At 39.1% G+C, this 23,759-nt stretch overlaps 1 protein-coding gene across 1 annotated transcript; it reads right to left on the bottom strand.

The window, feature by feature from the left end:
* Nucleotides 1-19,333: 19,333 nt before the first annotated feature.
* LOC145126393 (uncharacterized) lies at nucleotides 19,334-19,738 on the bottom strand. Its single transcript, XM_079061768.1, has one exon. It carries the CDS (start codon nucleotides 19,736-19,738, stop codon nucleotides 19,334-19,336), a length of 405 nt encoding a protein of 134 aa, XP_078917894.1.
* Nucleotides 19,739-23,759: the final 4,021 nt, after the last annotated feature.

The following is a 23,759-nucleotide window of genomic DNA, read 5'->3' on the forward strand; positions in this document are numbered from 1 at the left end:
TTGGAATGGGAGCTACCGGGGGGTAGGTTTTCAACTTCAGGCTCGGAGTTAGCATCATCCGAAAGGTCTTCAGCATGGTGGTCATTCAAAGGGATTGGATGATCGTCCTCTGGTTCTTCTCCAAACCATCTAGCACTGCCTTCATTCGAAAGGTACGGGTTGCCGTGGGGATGGAGTCCAGCCATGTTATCTACGCGAGAATTGGGGTAAGGAAATAAGTATTAGACGAACTAACTAGATAATTATTAGATAATCTTCATTAGTTACATCACTATTTGTAAAGTGTATACCAGTTATATGTAATCAAAACAGGATAGACCTTCGAATAAGTGACCTTAACTCCAAATTCACAAGGAACAGGGGTAAAGCAAAAATTCACAGATTCTAAGTCTATATCATCCTAGTTATATATAACCTTAGCGTATCCACTTAGCAACTATCGTCTTAGTAATGAAGATCTTTTTAGTTCTCAAGTAAGAAATTATAGTAACACCAAATAGTCCTAATGCTTTCATTGTGGTAGTGTTGGTAAGTTTTTAGACTTGTTGCCATATCACAACCATTCTTGGGCATATGCTAATCACTCCTTGGACCAACACAGTTGATCAGGCTATGCCACTCCCAGGACTGACCATACATCCCCGAGCTTACTTGTGATATTCAACAATCGTAATACTTTTGTTTTTGTCATTGTGACACTGATTTTAGTATGAATGCAGGCATGTATACTTAGTTAAATATTTTATTATTTAAAAGTATAGACTCTTTATCAGAGTATTTTAATCCCTATTGTATTTATAGTCTGTATATCTTTTATGGGTTGATATACTCAATTCACTATAAACAATGTTCTGATACCAATCTGTCACACCCCAAAACCAAGAATGGCGGAAACGTTCTGGGGCGGAGGACGTCATGTATAATATCATAACAATGTAAAGTAGTAAACAAGCAACAACATCATCCATTGCATTAATGGTATAATTTTTACTTACAAGTGTGTTCTTTCATAGTACAAAACGACATAATGAATTCTCAAAATAAAAGACGAGTCTTGACTGCTCCGTCTTCACAAAACCTGGTCGTCGTACTTGTCTATTTGTGACCTGAGGATACAAGTTATTTTGAAAGCGAGTATCAGCAATAAAGCTGGTGAATTCATAAGTATTTTAATGTCATTGATTTGTAAATGAAACTTGTAATAAAAGACTTGTAATTGTTTTGAGGAAAAGTTTGTATAAGTATGAAACCTTAGAAAATCCCATATTTCCTACTAGTATAAAAGTAGTCTTCTGCCAAGACCCAACTGAATTTGAATGTTTGCTTTTAGAAATCCAATGTTTTTTCATAAATATGTGTTAGTTTAAAAGTTTCAAAACGGTAAAGCAATAGTGTTTTTCATACCTAGAATAGTAGATTTATGTATGTACAAAATCGCTAAGGCATTTGATAACCCCGTAAATCAACGTGTTTTTAATACTCCATGTGAGTTTTATAACCATGCCATTGACCCAGACTGCCTGTAACAACGTTCTTCAGGCGTTGGAATGTTATGACGTTTGTCACCCCAGACTTTCCAGTCTAACTGTAGCTAACAGTTTAGGCGCGGGATGGTCAATCCCGTATAGATCTATACACAAGTATCACGCTCTCCCTCCAAGAGATTATGGTTTATAATACAGGACTTGAAATGCGTACTTGAGAGTACGTTGAAGCTGAATGTCTCACAAAACTTAGTATCAAATAGATTTACGTATGAAAAGTCCATTTGTTCTTGTATATGAAAGTATTTCCTTGATATAGTATCTATAGTATGTAAAAATTTCGTGAATATCTAGTGAACTATACATATTATAGTATTTCCAAAAGTGTGTTTCGTTTGTATGATAAACCCTAGTGTAGTGCCGACTTTGTATGTAAGGTATCTATGTAATAGTATCTATGTAAAAGTATCTCTGTAATTGACTCTCTTCATATAGTATGTAATGTATTAGTATAGACTCATGAATGAACTGACTCTTGTGTGGTTCCTTGTACTTGGAATAGTAAGTAGTATCTCCTAACTATACCTATTATAGTTACTAGTAATGTACATGTATAACCGAAAGTGTGCCTTTGTTACCCAAAGGTACTGAACTGACTGATGGAACTTTTATGTCTATATATGTATAGATGATATATAACTAATATTTAGACGACATTCGGACGAATAACCGATGCCCTAAGGCCACATCCCAACGAGGAAAAGGAAATAAAGCGAGCTAGCCGTCCTAAGTCCTTTAAACATTTCTTATATAACTATACATATATAGCCATGCATTTGACAAAATAAAAGTATAAAAGAAGTTTTGTAAAACCTTTGAAATGTTTAATAACTAAGAATTGATGACTTGATGTCAGTTTATAAAACGATTTGAAAGTAGTTTGTTTGATAATACAATTTTAAGTATAAGAAAACCTTTGTTAGAAACACAATTGTAACAGAATTTGAAAGGAAAGATTTAGTAAATAAAACAAGTTTGATAAAGAGTTCAACATGTAAAATCGTTTTACGTGTCATTTAGAAGTAGTATACTGAGTAAACAACTAAAAGTGTAGTAAATCCATTTGCATGCTAGTTATTAATCACATGAAACTGATGTACTAACTAGTATGATTCAACTTGTATCCCCCCCCCCCCCCATAAAAGCATTTAAAAAAATTTAAAAGGGTTAGTTAAGAGGTATGAACTCACTTGATAGATTGAAGAAGGTGAGACGAAAACCGAGCAGAACTTCGACTAGAAAAGCTGATTTATTTCTCGGGAACTTCGGGGTGTCGGGCCTTGCGTCGTGTACTAGGGGTGTACCGGGACTTTCGGGTGGTTTAGAGGGGTTCCAAGGTGAAAGAAATGAGTAAGAAAGCAAATAAACCCGGGCAGCCTCGCATGATATTTATAGGGCGCTGAAAGAAGGATTACGCTGGGCGTAATTTCGGAGTACACTGGGCGAAGTCGTTACGCTGGGTGTACTTCGGTTACACTGGGCGTTCGCATGCGTCATGGCTTACCGCATTCTCGGACGGAGCATTGGAGCGACGTGGACGAACCGAGGCCTAGTATCCGAGTACGTTGGGCGTACGAGGGTACGCTGGGCGTAAATCGTCTTGGTGTGTGTGCATCGAACTTGTAAAATCCGTAACTTTCGCATACGAGCTCCGTTTTTGACGTTCTGTATATGAACGCGTAGGTGAGAATGTACTCTACAACTCTCGTTTAGTCTTCGTTGGCAAATTTTGACTTTATTTTTAATTATATATTTTTAATAGGCCGGGACACGAAAAGTCTGTTTAAAATCTGTAACTTCTTCATCTGATGTCCGTTTCTGTCAGACTTTTTAGCGTTGTACTACCATTGATGAGATCTTCGATTCTCGTTTAGGTTGTGTCGGCCACAAATCACTCGATCACTGTTTCGAGTTTTTAGCTGTCTACTACCACTTGGGAACTTAGAAAAATCATAACTTCACCATACGAAGTCAGATTTGGACGATCTTTTTATGTATGTTTACGGTTTAATGATATCTACAACTATCATTTAGACACCTAAGGCTAAAAAGTATTGTATTGAAACTTCGCGTTTTACGTTTACCAGCATTGCCGGTTTTTGCCGCGAATCTTAGATTGGTCATAACTTCTTCATTATAACTCGGTTTTTAGTGTTCTTTATATTTCTGAAACCCTTGAAACGATATCTATCATTTAGACAACCCAATTGAAACTTTTTGAACATTTTATTTTCAAAGATATTTTATTAACTTAAAATGGGTTTCAAGGTTCGACTGGAATTCGTTACATTGGCTTGAAATTTCAGGTTGTCACAACGGCTTCAGCCCAAAGTTAGAGTGAAAGATGTGCAAAGTTAAGCATGGATCGAGCAGCTTCAACCAGAGTTTTGTTGCGTGTTTCGACAACACCGTTTTGTTGTGGCGTGTATGGAGCAGAGAGATTGTTGTCAATGCCTTTCTAGGAGAGAAATTTGTCAATAGCGGCATTGACAAACTCTGAACCATTATCACTTAGGATTTGTCTCACTGATAGTTTGACGAGAACTTCAATTCCTTTGATAAAGTTGATGAGTTCTGAGGCTGTTTCTGACTTGAGCCTTAGGATGAAAACCCTGGTGAACCTAGTAAAATCATCCACAAACACAAGAATGTATTTTTTTGTGAAGTACACTCTCTACTGTTGAGGGTCAAAACAGATCAATGAGTAGAAGTTCTAACGACTCTGAGATGGATTTTTCAATGATGACAGATTGACCCTTCTTCAATTGCTTTCCATACTCACATGCAACACATAAATAACCATTCTCGAACTTGAGGAGTGGCAGACATCTTACCATTTCACTAGAAACAATATCGTCCATATATCTGAAGTTTAAATGAGAGTAAACAAAGCTGAGGCTTGCCTATGATCATGTTGATGTTAAGAGGAGACATGTTCTTGTCGCGATTCAACTTGATTAAACATTCATTTCGGTCTTCTGTCATGACATAGCTATGTTTCTAGCAGAAAATCCTTCTGTCCCATCATGTGCATGAAGCAAGCATTATCAATATACCATATTGTATCTTGCTCCAAAGCACATAGTGCCTGCAAAATCAGTGAGTTGTGGAGTTTTTAGGCTTTGAGTTAGGTTTTGGGACAGGAGCACAAGCTTTGGACATTGGTTGTGACTTATGAGCAACATATGTCTTGATGGATTTATTACGAGATCCTTTTAGAAACAAACAGAAGGCTATGGTTTTCTCATCTATCCAAAAATCATACTCAATGACATGCGGTTTCAGAACAACTTTTCTCGGACCATCGATTTTAGGAGCAGTGGGGATCACTGTGTCTCTCGGATTTTCAGTTTCATTTTTGAAATTTTTTACTTTCTAAACAAGATTTTGTTTTGAAGATTTCCGAGAAATAGGTTTCTTGAAAGTTATTTATTTTTCTGATGATTCATTTGGTTTTGAAAGCTGTTGAGGTTTAAAATCGTATCGTCATATTTTGCTATAAAACAGATGACATAGTCCGAGGAGAGTTAGTTCTAACCATTTGAGTATCAACAACAGGCTTTTTTGGAATAGGGCTAACAACCTTCTTATGCTCTAACTGACTGGAGGATTGGATGGTCTTTTGAGAATCTTAACAGGCACGAAGGTGTTGTGACTCCTAGTCGATTGGCTAACAGTTCGAGATACACTCTTTTTGGAGTTCTCATGGAATCTAGATTTTCTCTTGATCTAATTTCCTTTTTGAGAGCATTCTTGGCTTCTACCTTAGGGTCGACAACATCTTTCCTATTTAACACTGGTTTCTTTTTCGAGTTGGAAGATGACTTAGAGGTTTAACCTATAGATAAATTGTTAAACACGTGTTTGATTGGCACAAGATTTTTTTTTGAAATTACTTGAGAGTCTGAGACACAAGGATCATATGAATCATTAGTGTCACTATCTAATGATGCCCAAACAAATTGTGAAGCATCAGGTTCAGTTGTCTCCGGAATGATTTCCTCAACAACACAGTTTTTAGGAGGAATGTGGTTTCGATCTTGAACTACAGTGTTTGGAATGCTAGAGTGGGATTCCGAGGTCCGATTCAGGCCCAGGTTTGTCAGAGGTGGAAGAGGCGTGAAATCATGACACTTGACAACTATAGGCTGAAACTCAGGAATCAGAGATGCAAATTGGTCAGAAGTCTCAAGAAGTGGTGACAAAGGAGAAACTGGGGTGTCCGAATGTTTGTGGTTCGGAACATCTCCCATAAAAGTTAAGTTTTGTAACTCCTTCAAGGGACGAACAATCGGTTTCGGAAACTCGCTTCCGAGACCAGGTGCTTTTGACCATTGATGACGAGAATTGCGAGTTATCCGTTCATTTGCTTCTAGAATGTCAATGGAATTATGCAGATCATCTATTTGTCATTGAGACGTTTGTTATCAGAAATTAAAACATTTCATTCAGAATAAGTGATTATGTCTTTAAGAATGACACATTTATCTTTTGACATTACAAGCCCCCGTCCTAAAGACTCTATTTTTAACTTCTTATCCTTGAAATGCAACTTAAGACGACTCAATTGATTGTCCTTCTTCTCAATGGCTTCTATGGTAGACTCATAGGCTTTATATATGGTGTTCATATCTGTTTGGATCTGGGTTAGATATGGTTCATAGAGAGATAAGTCAAAATTATTATTAGTAATCATAGATTTTACCTGTTGAATAATGCTTCTGCCAGGTGGATCGTTGGCAGCCATGTAGCAGTAATTTGGTTCAACATTTTCATCATCTCCCTCTGACCCAGATGACCAGTAGCCTTCATCACATTCAACTGTCTGTCTTGCCATAAGACACATGTTTCTGCCTTGATACCGTGGTAGCAAATGCCTTCTCACTTTTAGCCACTTCTTGAGCTCGATGCGTAGTAAGTTGCATCCTTGATTTTTGTTTTTGAAGGAATGTGAGCTAGGCAGTCTTTTGCATAATGGTTTGCATGACCATATTTTTGACAGACAATGTGACAACCCGATATTTCGAATCAATGTAATGACCTAAAAAGTCAAGTATTGTAATCTCTTTTGATATAATGAAATTATCGTCAAAAATAAAATGCTTAAAAGTCTCTACTGGACTTCATAAATGATAGATATCGTGTCAAGGTTTTCAGAAATATAAAGAACACTAAAATCCGAGTTATAACGAAGAAGTTATCACCAACCTAAGATTCACGGCAAAACCGACAATACTGTTAAACGTAAAACACAAAGTTTCAATACAAATTTTTTTAGCCTTAGGTATCTAAATGAAAGTTATAGATTTCATTAAACCGTGAACGTACATAAAAAGAACGCCTAAATCTGACTTCGTATGAGGAAGTTATGATTTTTCGAAGTTTCGGATATAGCAGTAGACAGCTAAAAACTTGAAATAGAGATCGAGGGATTTTTGGCCAAAACAACCTAAATGAGAATTGAAGATCTCAACAATAGAAGCGCAACGGTGAAAAGTCTGGCGAAAACGGACGTCGGATGAAGAAGTTATGGTTATATGACGGAGTTTTCGTGTCCCGGCTGTTAAATATAATTAATTAAAATTAAATTCAAAATTAGCTGACGAAATCTAAACGAGAGTTGTAGAGCATATTCTCACCTACGCGTGCATATATAGAACGTCGAAAACGGAGCTCGTACGCGAAAGTTACGGGTTTTACAAGTTCGAGACACAAAATCCGAGGCTGTCAGGCTGGCCACGACGTGGCACAGTTACTGATGGGTTTTCAGGCTTGGCAGATGACGTCTCGTACATGGAAGTGGATAGGATCGACGCCACGACGTGGCAACCTTATGGCCACGACGTGGGACCCAAAAATTGGGCTATAAATAGAGCTCAAAGGGTTCCGGGTTTCATTGCTCAATTCTCTTCTTTCTCGTGCCGAAGCTCTGCGTTTAAACCCTCGAAGCCATCCCAAATCCCCGGTCTTCGCATCCAAGTTCCAAACGAAGGTCTTACACTCTCTAGAATTCCCGAGAATCCCGAGAAAACCCGCTTTCTCCTGTCGAAGTTCTGCTCGGTTTTCATCTCACCATCTTCACTCTATCAAGTGAGTTCATACCCCTACAACTATGTTTTCAAATGCTTTGTAAATGCTTTTATAGAGTTTTAAGGGGGGGGGGGGGGGGAATACAAGTAAACACACGATTATCCTCGTGTGAAAAACATCAATCTTTTGCTATGCTTTTTGTTATGAAATCAATCATATGTGATTTATAACTATCGTACGAAAACGTTCACAAACAACATATCACGATAACACTTGCCTTTTTGGAATGAAACATGTTGTTATGAAAATATCAAACACTTTATTTATATTTGAGTATAAATATTCAATAATGTTATTACAAATGTTATGCTTTGCATACAAAGTCGACACTACACTAGGGTTTATCATACAAACGAAACACACTTTTGGAAAAACTATAATAGGTATAGTTTACTAGATATTCATGATATTTTACATACTATACATACTATATCAAGGAAATACTTTCATATACGAGAACAAATAGACTTTTCATACGTAAATCTATTTGATACTAAGTTTTGTGAGACATTCAACTTCACGTACTTTCAAGTATGCAGTTAATGTCCTGTATTATATACCATAATCTCTTGTAGGGAGAGCGTGATTCCTGTGTATAGATCTATACGGGATTGACAATCCCGCACCTAAACTGTTAGCTACAGTTCGACTGGCAAGTCTGGGGTGACAAACGTCATAACATTCCAACGCCTGAAGAACGTTGTTACAGGCAGTCTGGGTCAATAGCATGGTTATAAAACTTACATGGAGTATTAAAAACACGTTGATTTACGAGGTTATCAAATGCCTTAATGATTTTATACATATATAAATCTACTATTCTAGGCATGAAAAACATTACTTCATTACAGTTTTGGAACTTATAAACTACCACACACTTATGGAAAAATGTTGGATTTCTAGAAGCAAACATTCAAAACAGTCGGGTCTTGGTAGAAGACTACTTTTATACTAGTAGGAAATATGGGATTTTCTAGGAGTTTTGAAACATCTCTAAACAATTCCATTCAAATTTATACAAACATTGACATTAAATACTTATGAACTCACCAGCTTAAATGTTGATCTACTCTTTCAAATCTACTTGTATTTCTCAGGGATTCAGTAATACAGGTAAACTTCAGCTTTTGGAGAAGTGATGCTATGGCGTCAGTTTTAAAACTCATTTTGTCATCATATTGTAATTTGTTTTTGCAACAAGTATCATTCAACAATGTAACTTTCAAATTATATATATGATGGTTGTATTAGTTTCTTTACTATGTATTCAACTGTTAAGATACTACATGAAGTCATCCGCCCTCGAACGATTCCGCCGTTCTGGTTTGGGGGTGTGACAGATTGGTATCAAAGCATTGTTTATAGTGAACTAAGTATATCGAACCACATAGGATATACAAACTATAAATGCATAGGGACTAAAACTCTCTGATAAAACGTTTTTACACCTAAACCACGTTTCATTCAACTTAAATTTTTTGGGTCGTAAAAGCACAAATACATGCATACAACAATTTATTTTCATGGTTAGAACTATACAAGAAGTATTAAGACAAGTTGGAAACTACGACTAGGCCTCGGAATATATAATCGGATTTGGGACGAATATAGCCTGATCAACTATATTTATCCGAGATCGGACTAATGTATGTCGAGGAATGGTCGTAGCGAGCAACAAGTCAAAACTTACCAAAATAACACTGGTATCAAACATACAAACTTAAATACTGTAGGAGTATTTGGTAAATACAATAGTTTAACTTACATGCTTAGATTTACATGTTTTAATTTCTAGACAATTCTCATATCTCTATTCTCGCACAGACACAATGGCTGGATTCCACCCACCAGGGGATCCCTACTACCCAAATCAGGGCAATGGAGGATGTGTAGTAGAGGACCCCGAAGAGGATGAGGAACCCATGGAGGAGGAGGAAGAGGAAGGCTCTGATGAGACAGACTCAGAACCAGAAGTAATCAATCCACCATCCGTCCGACCTCCTGCGGTTCGAAGAGGTTTTCAGGGACCAACTCCCGTCTGGGGAAGTCACATTCACCATTGGAGTCAACAACAAAGATTGCGCCCTCCCTACGGTATGTGTCGGGACTTCTACGACGTCAGTGGTGGAAGTTCAGCTGACAGGGCTCTCCCAGTCATGGTGGGCAAAATAGCCAACCTGTCCTACCAATGAGGAGTCCAAGCGAACCGGATTCGCGAAGCCGACGTAGAGGTGCAAGGTAACACAGCCGATATCCGTCGCTTGGACAGGTTGCAAGAGGATGCCCAACTCCACACCGACACACTCCGAGACCAACTAAACACAGCCCTCTCTGATATAAGGGAAATGAGGGAGCAGCAAGCCACTTTTGACAGGCGTCTTATGGGGGCAAAGCAATCAGACACGGAGTCAAGCTCCAAGCGCAAACCACATCGCAAGTAGTACTTGCCCGACTCCTAAAATTTTGTCATAGAATAGGATCTCGGCTAAAAGTCTTACTTTTCTTTAACTTTTGTATCGGAAACCCTTAGAAGGGTCGAAATTTTCCTAAATTTCAAATGTAACTCAACGTATGTTTAATATATATGAAGAAATTCCTTTGCGTGTTAATTCTTTGAATACCAATCAGATTCATAAGGTTATCTATCACTATGCAAACTTTTATTATGAATCAAGCTCTAAACCTTGGGTAGGTCAGTCAAATTCATAAATTGATAAAAAAATAACAAATTTATTAACACACAACTTCCAATTATTAAAGACTTATGTTCTTCATTCTATTTCTCTAGCAGAACGATGCCGCCCCGCAGATCTACACGTCGTGTCAACAACGCAACACCTCCACCACCACCACCTCCATCCATAGATAACGTCGCCTTGATAGCTGATGTAACATCTGCAGTGACAGCAGCAATGGTACAGATGAGTAATAATGGGTCCGGAGGGGGAGTAAATTGCTCTACGAATGGCCAACGTCAGGGTCGTTCAGGGGACTGCACCTTCAAGGACTTCACCAATAGCAAGCCCATATCTTTTAATGGATCTGGAGGGATAATGGCTCTATCACAATGGATAGAGAAAACAAAAGCGGTTTTCGAGATCTGTGCATGTCTGGAAGTGAGCAAGGTAAAATTTGCTGCTTGTACATTCTCTGAGAGAGCTCTGACGTGGTGGAATGTCCATGTCAAGTCACTAACTCTGGTAGTGGCTAATTATATGGGCTGGGAGAATCTAAAGCAAATGTTAATGCAAGAGTATTGTCCAAGGGGCGAAGTACGAAAGCTAGAGCAGCAACTTTGGAGCCTCACTATGGTAGGCTCGGACATCACAACCTATACCAATAGGTTTAGTGATTTGGCAATCCTTTGCCCAGGGATGCTTGCTCTTGAGAGCAAGAAGATCGAGAGATACATCTGGGGACTGGCACCCCAGATTAGAGGAAGTGTACTAGCTTCCAAACAGTTGGCACAAGCTCTCGTTGACCATGGATTCTGCAAAGGCTTCGCAACTGCGGTTCCGGAGCAAACCATAGGAAAAAACAACAACAACAACAACAATACCAACAACAACAACAACAACAGTACCAACAAACAACAACAAGAAGAAATTTTTGAACAAGAGGAAGAGTCAGTTTCCACAAGAACCTTCCAAGAAGCAACAGATAGTGGCGGTCCATGCCGCTACTACCCTCAATGCTACTCCTGTTACCCCTACACCAGCAAAGCAATATGCTGGAACCTAGCGAAGTGCAGCAAATGCAATTTCCATCACAACGGAAATTATCGGGAGATGCACTGCAACAACTGCAACAGGAAAGGGCATACTGCCCGTTTCGGTAAAGCACCGGCACGACCAATCACCCAAGTCCATGGACTCGGTGTAGGCCAGGCTTGTTATGGGTGTGGTGAGGCTGGACACTACAAGAGAGACTGCCCTAAGGCAAGGAATACTGGCGGCATAGGAAGAGTGCTGGCAATAGGGCAGAACGAAGCAATAGCTGATCCCACGGTGGTTACGGGTACGTTTCTCCTCGATAGCGCTTATGCATGCATACTCTTTGATTGTGGTCCGAAGAGGAGTTTCGTGAGTCATAAATTCAAACACATACTAAAACACAACCCTAAATCACTCAATAAGATATTTACAGTAGAAATGACAAACGGTAGAACAGAAAGCACAAACGATATGTACATAGGCTGCACACTAACTCTAAACGAACATTCATTTCCAATCGATCTAATGCCGATCACTATAAAGAGCTTTGATGTCATCATCGGTATGCATTGGTTAAGCCTGCACCATGCCGATATACTTTGCCACGAAAGGGCCGTTCGCCTAAATCTTCCAAACGGCGAAACTCTTGTCATTTATGGTGACAAACCCGGTAACAATTTACAAATCATCTCTTGCGTCAAAGCCCAGAAATACCTGCGTAAGGAGTACCATGCCTTCTTAGCCCACGTAGTAGATAAGGAAAAAGAAGCGAAAGACCTCAAAGATTGTCCAGAAGTCTGTGATTTTCCCGATATCTTCCCTGAAGATCTTCTAGGAGTCCCACCAGAACGACATGTCGAGTTCAGAATCGATTTAATCCCCGGAGCTACCCCAGTAGCTAAGTCGTTGTATCGTCTAGTGCCAGCTGAGATGCAGGAATTATCCAGCCAATTAAACGAACTACTCAACAAAGGATTTATCAGACCGAGCATCTCACCTTGGGGAGCACCAGTCCTGTTCGTAAAGAAGAAGGATGGATCTTTCCGCTTGTGCATCGATTACCGGGAACTCAACAAGCTCACTATCAAGAACCGATATCCCTTACCACGAATTGACGACTTGTTCGACCAACTCCAAGGAGCATGTTATTTCTCAAAGATCGATTTGAGATCCGGGTATCATCAGCTGCATGTCTTGGAAGGAGATGTTCCCAAAACAGCCTTTCGAACTCGTTATGGTCACTACGAGTTTGTAGTGATGCCCTTTGGATTAACAAATGCACCGGCGGTGTTCATGGACTTAATGAACCGAGTGTGTCGTTCATTCCTGGACAAATTTGTGATCGTGTTCATAGACGATATACTCATCTATTCAAAGAGTAAAGAGGAACATGGTCAACACCTCCGACAAATCTTGGAAACCCTAAGAAAAGAGAAACTATACGCAAAATTCTCAAAGTGCGAATTTTGGATTCGGAAAGTAGATTTCCTAGGTCATGTGGTTAGCAAAGAGGGGATACACGTGGACCCTTCCAAAATCAAGGCAATAGAGAACTGGTCAGCACCAAGAACCCCAACGAAAATCCGACAATTCTTGGGCCTTGCTGGCTATTACCGAAGATTTATACAAAACTTCTCGAAGATTGCTAAATCACTTACCACCTTGACCTAGAAGGGCGTTACTCTCAATTGGGGAGAAAGACAAGATGATGCAATCCAAACACTGAATCAAGCACTATGCAGCGCACCTATATTGTCCTTGCCAGAAGGAACAGAAGACTTCATGGTCTTTTGTGATGCATCTAATCAAGGTCTTAGATGTGTTCTAATGCAATGGGGAAAGGTCATCGCCTACGCCTCGAGACAACTCAAGACGCACGAGGTCAACTACACTACACACGACCTCGAACTAGGAGCAGTCGTTTTCGCCTTAAAGATTTGAAGACACTATCTCTACGGCACAAAATGCACAATCTTTACCAATCACAAGAGCCTTCAACACATCCTCAATCAAAAGGAACTCAACATGAGACAACGACGGTGGGTCGAGCTACTCAGTGATTACGAATGCGAAATTCATTATCATCTCGGCAAGGCCAACGTAGTAGCTGACGCCCTAAGTCGTAAAGAATACTCTGGTCGTAGAGTCAAATCATTGACTATGACTATCTATTCATACTTATCCACACAAATTAAGGAGGCTCAGCTCGACGCCTTGAAACCTAAAAATGTGGTGGGTGAATCCCTGAGAGGGATGGATAAGAACTTGGAAGTCAAGGGTGACGGAGCCTTATATCTCATGGATCGGATCTGGACACTGAGACACGGTGGTTTTAGAGACTTGGTCATGACCGAGGCGCACAACACTCGATATTCCATCTACCCAGGTTCAGATAAGATGTATCTGGATCTTAAAAAGTTATACTGGTGGCCTAACATGAAAGAAGAGATTGCTACCTTCGTGAGTAAATGCCTTACGTGTGCCAAGGTTAAGGTCGAATACCAGAAAGCATCATGTTTACTTCAACAACCAGAGATACCTGAATGGAAGTGGGAGCGGATCATGATGGACTTCATAACCAAGTTGCGCAAGACAACGGGTGGTCACGATACCATATGGGTGATCGTCGACAGGTTAACAAAGTCCGCACACTTCCTACCAATAAAAGAAACCGACAAGATGGAGAAGCTAACTCGAACATACATCCGAGAGATTGTACGACTGCATGGTATACCAATATCCATTATCTCCGACAGAGATAGTAGGTTCACCTCGCGATTCTGGCAGTCGCTGCAAAAATCTCTAGGGACAAGACTAGACGTGAGTACCGCTTACCATCCACAAACCGACGGACAAAGTGAGAGGACCATACAAACCATGGAAGATATGCTAAGAGCTTGTGTAATCGATTTTGGTAAAGCATGGGATACCCATTTACCACTAGTCGAATTCTCATACAACAATAGCTATCACTCCAGCATTAAGGTTGCTCCATTCGAAGCCGTCTATGGCCGCAAATGCAGATCACCACTGTGTTGGGCTGAAGTGGGTGACACGCAACTAGCCAAGGGACAAGTACCCGGCAGCGCTCTCACAGGCCCGAAAATCATAAGAGAAACAACTAAGATTGTTCAGATTCGGAAACAACTAAAGTCTTTAAGAGATAGACAAAAGAGTTATGCGTACAAAAGATGAAACGTCTTGGAATTTCAGGTCGGGGACCGAGTGCTATTAAAGGTCTCGCCCTGGAAAAGGTTAATACGTTTCGGAAAACGTGGTAAACTAAACCCAAGGTATATCGGAATATTCGAGATCCTTGCAAGGATCGGTCCGGTAGCATACAAACTTCGACTACCGCAAGAACTCAATAACGTACATCCTACCTTTCAAGTGTCAAACTTGAAGAAATGTTTGTCCGATGAGACCCTCGTCGTCCCTCTAGATGAAATCGAAATCAATGAGAGTCTCCACTTTATACAGGAACCAATTGAGGTCATGGATAGGGACATTAAAAGAACAAAACAAAGTCGCATACCCATTGTGAAGGTCCGCTGGAATTCAAAGCGGGGACCTGAATATACTTGGGAGCACGAAGATCAAATGAAACAAAAGTACTCACATCTTTTTCCCTAACCCACAAATAATTACCTTACATTTTAATTTCGGGACAAAATTCCCTCTAACGGGGGGATGATGTGACAACCCGATATTTCGAATCAATGTAATGACCTAAAAAGTCAAGTATTGTAATCTCTTTTGATATAATGAAATTATCGTCAAAAATAAAATGCTTAAAAGTCTCTACTGGACTTCATAAATGATATATATCGTGTCAAGGTTTTCAGAAATATAAAGAACACTAAAATCCGAGTTATAACGAAGAAGTTATGACCAACCTAATATTCACGGCAAAACCGTCAATACTGTTAAACATAAAACGCAAAGTTTCAATACAAAAATTTTTAGCCTTAGGTATCTAAATGAAAGTTATAGATTTCATTAAACCGCGAACGTACATAAAAAGAACGCCCAAATCTGACTTCGTATGAGGAAGTTATGATTTTTCGAAGTTTCGGATATAGCAGTAGATAGCTAAAAACTCGAAATAGAGATCGAGGGATTTTTGGCCGAAACAACCCTAATGAGAATTGAAGATCTCAACAATAGAAGCGCAACGGTGAAAAGTCTGGCGAAAACGGACGTCGGATGAAGAAGTTATGGTTATATGACGGAGTTTTCGTTTCCCGGCCTGTTAAAAATAATTAATTAAAAATAAATTCAAAATTAGCCGACGAAATCTAAACGAGAGTTGTAGAGCATATTCTCACGTACGCGTGCATATATAGAACGTCGAAAATGGAGCTCGTACGCGAAAGTTACGGATTTTACAAGTTCGAGACACAAAATCCGAGGCTGTCAGGCTGGCCACGACGTGGCACAGTGACTGATGGGTTTTCAGGCTTGGCAGAAGACGTCTCGTCCATGGAAGAGGATAGGATCGACGCCACGACGTGGCAACCTTATGGCCACGACGTGGGACCCAAAAATTGGGCTATAAATAGAACTCAAAGGGTTCCGGGTTTCATTGCTCAATTCTCTTCTTTCTCGTGCCGAAGCTCTGCGTTTAAACCCTCAAAGCCATCCCAAAGCCCCGGTCTTCGCATCCAAGTTCCAAAGGAAGGTCTTACACTCTCGAGAATTCCTGAGAATCCCAAGAAAACCCGCTTTCTCCAGTCGAAGTTCTGCTCGGTTTTCATCTCAGCATCTTCACTCTATCAAGTGAGTTCATACCCCTACAACTAAGTTTTCAAATGCTTTGTAAATGCTTTTATACACTTTTAAGGGGGGGGGGAGGGAATACAAGTAAACACATGATTATCCTCGTGTGAAAAACATCAATCTTTTGCTATGCTTTTTGTTATGAAATCAATCATATGTGATTTATAACTATCGTACGAAAACGTTCTCAAACAACATATCACGATAACACTTGCCTTTTTGGAATGAAACTTGTTGTTATGTAAATATCAAACACTTTATTTATATTTGAGTATAAATATTCAATAATGTTATTACAAATGTTATGCTTTACATACAAAATCGACACTACACTAGGGTTTATCATACAAACGAAACACACTTTTGGAAAAACTATAATAGGTATAGTTTACTAGATATTCATGATATTTTACATACTATACATACTATATCAAGGAAATACTTTCATATACAAGAACAAATGGACTTTTCATACGTAAATCTATTTGATACTAAGTTTTATGAGACATTCAACTTCACGTACTTTCAAGTATGCAGTTAAAGTCCTGTATTATATACCATAATCTCTTGTAGGGAGAGCGTGATTCTAGTGTATAGATCTATACGGGATTGACAATCCCGCACCTAAACTATTAGCTATAGTTAGACTGGCAAGTCTGGGGTGACAAACGTCATAACATTCCAACGCCAGAAGAACGTTGTTACAGGCAGTCTGGGTCAATAGCATGGTTATAAAACTCACATGGAGTATTAAAAACACGTTGATTTACGGGGTTATCAAATGCCTTAATGATTTTATACATATATAAATCTACTATTCTAGGCATGAAAAACATTACTTCATTACAGTTTTGGAACTTATAAACTACCACACACTTATGGAAAAATTTTAGATTTATAGAAGCAAACATTCAAAACAGTCGGGTCTTGGTAGAAGACTACTTTTATCCTAGTAGGAAATATGGGACTTTCTAGGAGTTTTCAAACATCTATAAACAATTCCATTCAAATTTATACAAACATTGACATTAAATACTTATGAACTCACCAGCTTAAATGCTGATCTACTCTTTCAAATCTACTTGTATTTCTCAGGGATTCAGTAATAGAGGTAAACTTCAGCTTTTGGGGAAGTGATGCTATGGCGTCAGTTTTAAAACTCATTTTCTCATCATATTGTAAATTGTTTCTGAAACAAGTATCATTCAACAATGTAACTTTCAAATTATATATATGATGGTTGTATTACTTTCTTTACTATGTATTCAACTGTTAAGATACTACATGAAGTCATCCGCCCTCGAACGATTCCGCCGTTCTGGTTTGGGTGTGTGACAGACAATCTTGGTTTTGTCTTACTTTTGAGTCAGTGAAGATTTTGAGGTGTGATTTGGTGTAGAAATGTTGGGCTTGTATGCTGGTGAGTTCTTTGAAGGTTTATTAAAAGGTTGAGGTTTGCTTTGTTGAGAGGTATGAAAACGGTTGTGATATGGCTTGTGAGTTGGATTAAATGGACGTTTGTATTTCATGGAGTGTAAAGCAAACTCCTGTTCGAAGCGTAATTCAGAGTTCATTGCTTATGGATCGAGATCACCATCCACATGATAGTTGATGTTAGTAGGAGCGGTTAAGGCTGGTGGTGTAGGTTGAACATGTGGAAAAGTAGATTTGAAAGGATCCGAGGTGGATGGGTTCGAGATAGGAGGTTCGAAAGAACTAACAAGAGCTAAAGGACCTCCTGGAAATTCCCTCAAAGTTTGTGCAACATTTAACTCATGACCTTGAAGCTCATCAAACAGCTGGTAAAGCTTTAGCTTCTTCAGAGATGCATTACTCTGAAGACATGATTTTATGTTTCCCCATCCTTTACCATTGCTATTTACGAATTTGAAATTATACTCTAAAGGAGTTCAGACAATCCCTTGAGCAGTCATGTTGTTAACAACGATTTGGTAGCGGTTGGAGGCTGAGGGGACTGATTCACCAGGAGTTGTTGTGAAGGTATCAAACTCATTGACAACAGAAGTTAAATGCTTATCTTTCATGTTCTCTGAGCCCTCGAATAGATCCTGAACTGTGTCCCAAATCTCTTTGGTTGACTTACATAACTTAATGTGTTCGAAGAGAGAATGTGCAACACCAAACACCATTTCGGAAAAGGCAACCTAATATGCGTGCACCTTTTTGATGTCATCAGTAGTGAGAGGGATTGGACGTTGCTCATCTTGGCCCATGAGAGTTGCAACAACATCTCTAACAGTTGTTCGAACTGGAACATGTGGACCTTCTTTAACAGATCTCCGGAAAGTTTCACCCTTTTCTTTACCCAGTAAAAACCTTTCCATTCTAACTTTCTAGTGATCACACTCTTACAAAACTAGCAATGGGGCACGTGTAGGGCAGCCCACACTATTTTCTATTTTCATAGAATACATTTGTTGAGAATTAGAAGAAGCCATTGAAGTTAAGATATCTTGAGCAAAAGCGGTATATAGAAGAACTTTTATCCTAAACACAAAAATAATTGAAATACCAAGGTAGTTTCGAGTCAACTATAATCCGATCTTTTGGATTCAAAGGAAAACCACTCAAGCTCTGATACCAATTGTAAGAACAAGAACATTATGCACAGGGAAAAGGTTTAAAAACTCAAGCCATGAGTTAATGCTTAAATTCAAAGTCTGCTTTTAATTATAAGTTCCAGTCAGGACTGGTAATACCAGTCAAGACACGAAGTGAGATATCAATAAAGTACTCAAGTAATAAATGAAGAACATATGAGTATAATCATGGTAAAGACAAAAAATGAACAAGAAGAATGTTTTGAAAGAGTTTGATTGAGAGAAAAGTGAAAGTGAAGTAAATGGGAAAATAACTATATTTAAAGCAACAATCTGTAATCTTCTTGCCATTAAACAACTCCTTATATAGCAAAAGGAGTGACATCGTACAAACTGAAATGCATAAAAAGGACTAGATAATCGTATTACTTCTGACACTCTGATTATCCAAGTTGACAAAAAGACTTAGTCCTATATAAAGTTACATCATAGAAACAGATAGGAAGAATAAATGTGAAAGCAGACATTCAATCTCGGATCATTTCTTCATCTCGAACCAGCTCCACTTAGGACTTAAACTCCATCTTTAACCATAAGCTTATCTCGTACCTTTCCACATCTCGGACTCACAACTGACTTCGTATCTTCATAGTATGATTGGTAGAGGTTCACTTTCAGGTTCCAACATATATGCTTTAGTGATCCTTTGTTGATGAGCATCAATACGGATCCTGGCAAGATCCCTGAGTTCATCAAAAGTGTTAAGATCCTTGGCCAGGATCCTATTATTACTCTCCTGATCCTGCAATTGATATCTTGCTGTTGGGATTACTACTTTAGTAGGGATCACGACTTCTGTTCCAAACACCAAGGAATATGGAGTTTGCCCAGTGGCTGCCTTTGAAGTGGTCCTATCTTCCCATAGGATGAGAGGAAGTTCTTCTTCCCATCTTCCTTTCTTCTCATCTAACATCTTCTTTAGACTGTTGACTATAATCTTATTGCTGGATTCATCTTGACCATTATCTTGAGGGTGGACAGGAGTGGACATTATCATTTTAATTCCCCAACTTGTGCAAAAGTCTCTTGTATTTTTTCTTATGATTGAGATCCATTATCGCATCTGTTCTCAAAAGGGATCTGAAACATTGTCAAGATATTTTGTTTGATAAACGAGACCACTTCCTTGTCTCGTACTCGAACAAAGGCTTCAGCCTCTATCCTTTTTGAGAAGTAGTCCGCCATCACTAGCATGAACACCTTTCCTACTGAGGCCTTTGGTAGCTTGCCAACGATATCCATTCCCCATTTCATGAATGGCCAAGGGGAAATGATAGGATACAATGGTTCTACTGGTTGATGTAGGATGTTGTTATGTCTTTGGCAAGCATCACATTTTTAGGCATGAAAGAAAGCATATTTTTTCATTGTTGGCAGTAGTATCTGTTCCTTAATGGTTTGGAGCATAAGGATCTGCCCCCAATGTGGTTTACATAACCTCCTTCGTGTATATCTTTTAGGACTTCTGCAACTTTGTGATCTTCTAAGCATCTATGGTATGGACCTGCCATACATTTCTTCTATAACTTTCCTTGGATAATATCAAATCATGATACCCTAATCTTGAATGCTCTCTTATTCTTTTCTTCTCTTGGGATTGTGCAATTTTGGAGGTATTCCACAATGGATTGGATCCAAGATTTGGAGTGTTGTGGAGGATCCTGAATGTTAGGATCCTAAGGAAGTGGTTCAGGGTCATGATCCTCGATTATTTCCATGTTAGTTGTTTGGTCACGGTAATTGGGATCATCTGGTTTATTGGAGGGATCTTCTACCGCTAGGATAAATATATGTGTTATAGGGATCCTGATTTATGGCGGGATCCTATGGGAATATCCAAGTTTAGCTAGCACATCAACCTCAACATTTTCTTCTCTGGGAACTTAGCTTTGGCTGAAAGCTTCGAATTCAGAGGCCAACTTTTTTAGGATTTGTAGGTATAGTTCTAGTCTTTCGCCTTTTACTGTATATGATCCATTAAAATTATAAGTTAATAATAAGGAGTCAATGAATACCTGAAGATCCTTGGACAACTATAATCACATGATCAATGCTTCATATTCAACTTCATTATTGGTTGCATCGAATTCATAATTGCATGCCTAGGGTATGATGTCCCCCTGTGGCGATTTTAGAATGATCCATAGGCCTGTTTCTCTAAAGTTTGAGGATCATCAGTGAAGAGTGTCAATCTTACTATTCTTTGTTCTTTATGGAGTTCCTTACTTTCTAACTCTGCTTTAGGTTGTAGACAATCACTGAAATCAGCCACAAAGTCTGCTAGTGCTTGCGTCTTTGTTGCTGATCTTTGTTCATACTTGATGTCATATGTGCTTAGCTTCACAGACCACTTTTCCATCCTACCTGACATCTCTGGTTTCCACATAACATTCTTGTGGGGTAGTTAGTTCTCACATGTAGAGTGTGTGTTTCAAAATAGTGTCTTGATTTTTTGGAAGCAGTTGCTAATACAAGATTTAGTTTTTCAAGATGTGAATGCTTGGTCTCATGATCTAGGAGACTTTTACTTACGTAGTATATGGGATGTTGATCCCCATTGAGATCCTTGGCTAAAACTGCACTTACGACATTAAAGGATAATGAATGGTATATGAGAAGTGGTTCTCCATCTAGTGGTTTCACTAGCAAGGATGCAGAACTAAGATAATTTTTGAGTTCCTGAAAAGCATCTTCATGCTCTTTAGTCCACTAAAATCTTTTGTTCTTCTTCAAGATGTAATAGAAAGGCTTGCATCTTTCTGAGGATCTTGAGATGGACCTGTTAAGTGCTGCTACTCTTCCTGTTAGTCTTTGAATATCCTTCGTCGACGATGGGGATCTTAAATTGATGATGGCTTTTATTTGCTCCGGACTTGTTTCTATTCCTCTTTTAGTCGCCATGTATCCAAGGAACTTTCCTGACCTCATTCCAAAGTGGCACTTGGATAGGTTCAACTTCATGTTATATTCATCTAGTATGTTGAAGGTGTCTTCAAGATCCTTGAGGTGATCCTCATCTTTGTTTTATTTTACCACCATGTCAACAATGTAGATTTCCATGGTGTCCCTCTGTTTATCCTCGAACATCTGGTTGACTAACCTTTGGTATGTTGCATCTGCATATTTAAGACCAAATGGCATAGCAGTATAGCAGTATATACCTATTGGGGTAATGAATGTGTTATTCTCTTTGTTGGATGGTTCCATTTGGATTCGTTGGAATCCCGATGATGCATCCATAAATGTTAGAAATTCATGGACAGCCGTAGGATCTTTCATGGAGTCCATGTGTGGTAGGGATAAAGGATCGTTAGGGCAAGCTCTATTCAGATCAACATAGTCCACACATATTCTCCATTTTCCGTTCTTCTTCTCCATGACGACCACGTTGGCTAGCCATCTTGGGAACTTGACTTCCTTGATCATCCCTATTTTGAGGAGCTTTTCTACTTCTTCTTAGCTGATCTGGTTTCTTTCGGGGTGCAAACTTTCTTCTTTTTTGGTGTATTGGTCTGAAAGAAGGATCAATGTTAAGTTTATGGGTTATGATATTCTTGTCTATACATGTCATGTCCTATCAGTATTTTGGCTTCAAGATCCTCGAGGTTCCGAGGCACTTCCTTTATATCATGTTCTCTTGTCTCCAACACACCTCATGACCTCTACTGTAATTTCAATCCTTGTTATGGTAGTGTTGAAAATTTATCGAAGTCTTGTAGCATTCCTTCGATTCTTGTTGATCACCTATGATCCTTACTGTCCCCCATGGATTAGGCTCTTTGACAGATTGATGGTATGTCGAGGGGACAATCTTCATATTTTGGACCTATGATCTATGTAGAATAACATTAGAGGAGGACAATGTATCAATTACACAAAAGCATTTCATAGAGTTCACCCCCTCTATGTAATTAGGTAGCTTGTTTTCGCCGATGATATGTTTTGTTTCGCCAATGAATCCAATCAACACTGTGGACCTTTTGACTATTTCGCCTTCGGGGATGTTCATCCTTTTCAGAGCATCCAAGACTATGTTGTTGACTGAGAATCCTCCATAAAAAAAGATCCTTCTAACAAAATGGTTGGCAATGTAAAGAGTGATTACCAGGTCATCATGATGAGTATCCTCGACGTCTATTATATCTTTTTCGTTGAAGGTGGTTTCCTTCTCGTTTGTGATGGATGTGTTTTTCATGGAATTTCTTCTTTCCCCGTCTTCGATACTTTAGCATGTATTTTTACTTTAGAATAAGAGGCGCCACAAATGCAGATCCTCCAGAAATTAGATCGATTACCATAACATCCGTAGAAGGGGATCCTGGTTTTTCTAGGATCTTGTGAAGATCCTGATCCTTTTCAATGGATCATTCTTTTCTTCTTTCGAGGATATCCTTGAGATATTCTTTGTTGAGTAGGTAACTAATCTCTTTTCTTAGGGCTATTCAATCTTTTGTAATGTGACCAAAGTCCTCATTGTATACACACCATTTGGACTTGTCTTTCCAGGGTGTGGACTTTTCTCATTTTCTTGGCCATCTGCTTTGTCACCAAGATCCTGCATGGAAAATATTAGACCTGAAATATCCATAGAAAAACAACAGTCCATGATCTTAGGAAATTCTTCTTCCTCCCCTTCATCTTCAAGGGCATTAACCACATGATGACTGGGTCTGGAATAAGTTTTAGATTTATAGGATCTCATGGCTGAAGATTCGACCTGCCTATTAGGATTATCATATGAGCTTTATGGGTTGCTCTTCTTTTGGATCTCCTTGTCTTCTTCGAGCCTTATGAACCTTAGTGCTTTGCTCCTTACTTCATCCATTCTTTTGCATGGATTCATTACAAGGTCTTCATAGAAAGGAGAGACTTTATTTAGTCCCATGTTGAAGGCATCCAAGGTAGTTGCCTTTGTCATGTTGGGGATACTCAGAGTTTCCTTGCCAAACTTGTTCATGAAATCCCTAAGGTATTCGTTAGGATCCTAAACCACCCGATAGATGTGACAACCG

The sequence above is a fragment of the Lactuca virosa genome, chromosome 1 (genome assembly GCF_052849685.1).
Source record: "Lactuca virosa cultivar CGN04683 chromosome 1, Lactuca_virosa_CGN04683_v6, whole genome shotgun sequence".
Classification (NCBI taxonomy): Eukaryota; Viridiplantae; Streptophyta; class Magnoliopsida; order Asterales; family Asteraceae; genus Lactuca; species Lactuca virosa.

Bases quoted from the DNA above. Each gene is read 5' to 3' on its own strand.
- LOC145126393 (XM_079061768.1), bottom strand. From the start codon at position 19,738: ATGTCCACTCCTGTCCACCCTCAAGATAATGGTCAAGATGAATCCAGC.